General features: G+C 43.8%; 1 protein-coding gene and 1 long non-coding RNA gene across 2 annotated transcripts in view; both read left to right on the top strand.

The window, feature by feature from the left end:
• The window catches only part of LOC138016438 (uncharacterized), a 9,977-nt gene extending 8,926 nt beyond the window's left edge, over positions 1-1,051 (top strand). Inside the window, exon 5 of the long non-coding RNA XR_011125798.1 lies at positions 1-1,051. This exon is cut by the window's left edge and continues 1,536 nt beyond it. This is a non-coding gene — a long non-coding RNA (uncharacterized lncRNA).
• A 109-nt stretch (positions 1,052-1,160) lies between these two features.
• Positions 1,161-2,234, top strand: LOC138017395 (uncharacterized). Its single transcript, XM_068864490.1, has 2 exons — positions 1,161-1,436; positions 1,641-2,234. Exons 1-2 carry the CDS (start codon positions 1,161-1,163, stop codon positions 2,232-2,234), a joined length of 870 nt encoding a protein of 289 aa, XP_068720591.1.
• Positions 2,235-4,424: the final 2,190 nt, after the last annotated feature.

The raw sequence follows: 4,424 nt of genomic DNA, 5'->3' as shown, positions 1-4,424 counted from the left end.
CTTGGCAACGGGCGAGAGGACAACCAAAAAATCAGAGACCTAAGCAGGATTCACGACCTCCGTAACACCGATCGGATGCTGTACTCAATGAACTACTAAAACTCACTGGAGAGCTAAGTCGGGCGCATTGCACCTTTCCATCATATCATGTACTTGTTTGTTAGTGCAAACAGACTGCACATCTCTCGTACCCATCCCGGGTAAACGACTCCTGGCGTCTTGTTTATTCCTACGTTGCCAAGGGCAAAAAAAAAGCCAAGGCTGCACCCTGCATTCTGGGGAGCCTGCCGGCCGCCGAAAGGAGCCAAAAATTTCACACTAAAACGTTTCCACGGGCACAAATCTACATCAGAATTCAACGACAAAAACTTAACTGAAAGTTCATGTTAATGGCCCCATAACCGTAATAGTAGCCCTGTGAGCGACGAAAAGCGGCTGTAAGGAATCTCGACACAAAGACAGTTGAAATTCACAAGCTGACTCACGGTGGGACCCAAGAATTCTATTTATCACCTACAACTTGTTTGGCACCAGGGTCCCCTAAGGTTGAGTCGAGTTGTTTTCATTATGGTGTGTGCAAAGTGTACAGCTGTCTACGTTATCGTCGCCAGAGCCCTCCGTTTCTTTTAATCAAGTGGTAGGCGAAACGACCATGTACTGTTAACAAATGAAAAATTTAGCATAATTTGCATAACTTTCTGCAGTTGACCAACACGATCTCTTCCTCAAATGAAGGGTTATCCTTCATTGTCAGTTTGCTCCAAATGAAGTATAATCCTCCATTTAGATTACTCTGTCCCAGGACTTGTGGTAGCAAATAAAAAGAAAAAAAAGTAAAAGAAACATCTGCACAGGATTTGAACACGGAGCACCCAATTTGAAGGAACCAATGACTAATTCAGCTCACTTCGTATCCACCATTACCAGCGAGACTATCCTATACAACGAAATCATGGTGTCTTGCGACGCAGAGTCGCTGATTACCAACGTTCCTATCGACGCCGCTGTACAAACCGCGCTACAGAAACTAGAGGACGACCCCAGCCTTGCGGACCGCATGACACTATCACCTGCTCAGATCACTGACCTTCTGAATGTCGTATTGAGATCCACGTACTTCCAGTAACGGATCAATTTACGAACAATTAGAAGGAGCAGCCATGGGAAGCCCGGTCTCCGCTGTTATTGCAAACCTGTACATGGAGAGTTTTGAACAACAGGCAACCTCTACTTCGGCCTACAAGCCTAGGATCTGGAAACGTTACGTTGACGACACTTTCACCATCCTGGATCGCGGAAACGTTGATAGCTTCTTACAGCATCTGAACAACCAGCAGCCTTCCATTCGCTTCACCATGGAGACAGAGAACGAGTACAAACTCGTTTTCCTTGACACCGCAGTTTCAAGAGAACCGGACGGCTGCCTCACCACCAGCGTATACAGGAAGCCTACGCACACTGATCAATCAGTACTTAGCGTATGATTCCCACCACCCGCAATCAGTAAAACGCGGTATTGTCAAGTGCCTCTACGAGCGCGCCAAACGTCTCGTAACAAAACCCTCTGTTATCTCCAAGGAGAAGAAGCACCTGTCTTCCCTGTTCTTGTCTCTAATGGTTACCCTCTTTCTTTCTTGCAGAAAATCACCAAGACCAGGAAACCGAGTAGCAGTGCTGAGCCCACGATCAAGTACAAGTCTACTGCGGTTTTACCCTATGTCAAAGGCCTATCCGAACAACTTCGCCGCTGCCTACAGCAACAAGGCATACGCACTGTTCTCAAGTCGGAGACTATATTAAGATCGCATCTAGTACGACCGAAAGACGCTGTCGAGCCGACTAAACAAGATGGCGTGGTTTACAGGAATCCCTGTGAATGCGGCGAGACTGGAAGACCCATGCAAGATAGAATCAAAGAACATGAGCGAGACATCCGACTTGCCCGTACCCAGACCTCCGCCGTTTCAGAACACGCTAACAACACCGGCCACAGCCCGCTTTGGAACGCAGTAAAGTTTAGTGATCGTGATCCTCATTGGTACACACGCAGGGTCAAAGAGGCGATTCACATAAGACTTCATCCTAACAACATCAACAGGGATAGTGGAAAATCCGGAAGAAAGGTTGCCCACGATCAAGAAACACAACAACAGCAGAATCGTACGACAGCGGACCGCCGAAGGAACAACACACCGAAACAGCGAGGATCGAAATTCACCAATCAGAGCTGTTGAAAATCAACCAATCACAGCGGAGCATCCTGCTTAAAAGGTAACGCGTAACCAGTCGACCTCATCGCCTGATGAAGACTAGCAGTATGCAGTCGAAATGTCGCGATCTACATCACAAGTGATCACATCGTGAGACAAACGAGAGTACTTTATTATTGTTATTTTTATCCACTTAACCGCTAAAGGTCAACTGACTAGGATATGTGCTGATTATTTACCAAAACTAATTAGCATATATATAAAATCAATGCTGAATAATGCCTAAGTCTGAAGCTTGATTTTAAAATGGTTAGCTTTCTCTTGAAGTAGGTAACCGACATTTTTCATTGTGTAAGCTTGCTTCTTAGCGGGTGTTAATACACGTTTACAGCGGCACTTTTGGAAGGAAAATTTACTGGAATTAATAAAAAATGACATCCTCGCAGTCAAAGATGTGGTACTTTAGTGGTTAAGTGAAGGGGTTATTAATCACACGTTCCCAGGTTCGAGTCTTGTGAGTCCAGACATGGAGGTTCGGCTTTTCAAATATGTCCATTTCCCATGATCCCTATCAAGCCTTCAGTGTCGAAATGAACGATAATACTTCTCTTGGAAGAAATTGACAATATATTAAGAATAATCCTTCAATTGAGGGAGAGACTTGGTTGAGTTGACCCATCCTCGGAGACCCAGGGGCAGTCAGTCGAGACGGGACAAGAAAATCTTGGGCAAATGGGGACTGGCGTAGTTTTCAAGTAAGGCGAGAAGGGCTCCTCTCTCTCAGTTGACTGAACGGCAGAATATTTCTCTTAAGAGGTAAGAATTCATCTTTTTAAATTCAGATGACTTTCGATTTTCTGTGCCACAGCGCTTCCGAAGAATTGTTATTGTATTACCGTCACTAACAACCTAAGTTAGTAGCCTCTAATTACGATGAAGCTTTGAAATCCGCATGCAAAAATTGTATCTTGACGTGTGCATCAGTATAACCGGGGGATGCGAATGGAGACCGTCGGAGAGTGCCAATCGAGTGAGTGCGGCTACGGTACTAACATGCCCAGTTTCTACTCTTCTCGGGTAAGTACTACAACTCTCAGACCTTTTCTGAGAGCCGTTATTCGTAAGGTCTGTGGAAAGTTAAAAAACACCACACACTTTTCGCTTAAAGAGTAGGTCACGGATTTCTCGGTATTGCAGTCTTGCTTTACTCCAGCAAAATGCAAACAATGTGGCAATGTCTGGCTGTAAACTGAGGTGATTATTAACAGCGTGTCAGTATTTTGACTCGAAACTAGAAGAAAGGGAAAGCCTGCAAAATTTTGTAAATTCAAGAAATGCTTTCCCAGTTCGGGAACATTAAACATTCAGGAACAAACATCCGACCCATTCATTCATTAAAATTTGATAGCAGTAAGCTATTTCTTGGAATCAGTTATGCTGATCTGTTTGCATGTTTAATAACGCAAACAATCCAGACAGAGTCTTAGATGAAATACACAGCACGTACTAATATTAGAAAACCACCATCTAGACTTCGTTCAGTCCTTTCTTTGTTTCCTTTGTGTTTTCGCTTGTATTTCGACAAAAGCTTTTTCGCTTCCGGGTTTGTCCTTAGTTTGGACTTTGCACTTAAAAGGACAACAGGTTCTTTTCTCACTTATGACATGCACGTGATGATCACATTTTAAAAACAGTTTAAGCCACCATATTCCACTGGATATCTGTAGACATCCATTTGGTCGCGCGTTTTCTACCAAATCACCGATTTTCGTTTCGATATTCGTTTGTACACCGAGATCGTCGCTAGAATAAGCCCTTCGCAGGATTTATTCACATGATTGGATGTATTTTGTTTTCAACAGAGCTCAGGGACGCAAGCGGCTCTGGAGAGTCACTGTGTATTGATTTAAAAGTGGAAATTCTTATCGAGCACTTCTCGTATTTTTTTTCGGTGTGCAGTACTTTTTAAGTTAATGCAACACTGTTGTAACAATATACTTGAAAAATATTCAGCGCGTGGAGTGGCTGAGAGCTCGTCAATCCCAAACAGAGTGCAGAAAAGTGAAATAGTGCAGAAAGTTGAAATAGTCCAAGGTGATATGCCGTTGATTTACTGAGATAGGGAGGGGTCGGATGGGTGCAGCTGAAATTGGCTGATGTATTATTGATTATGTTATTAAGAAACCTTTCCAATTTGGTAGTGGCACACGTAAT

The sequence above is a fragment of the Montipora capricornis genome, chromosome 9 (assembly GCF_036669925.1).
Source record: "Montipora capricornis isolate CH-2021 chromosome 9, ASM3666992v2, whole genome shotgun sequence".
Lineage (NCBI taxonomy): Eukaryota > Metazoa > Cnidaria > Anthozoa > Scleractinia > Acroporidae > Montipora > Montipora capricornis.
This window is presented reverse-complemented; position numbering and strand designations above follow the sequence as displayed.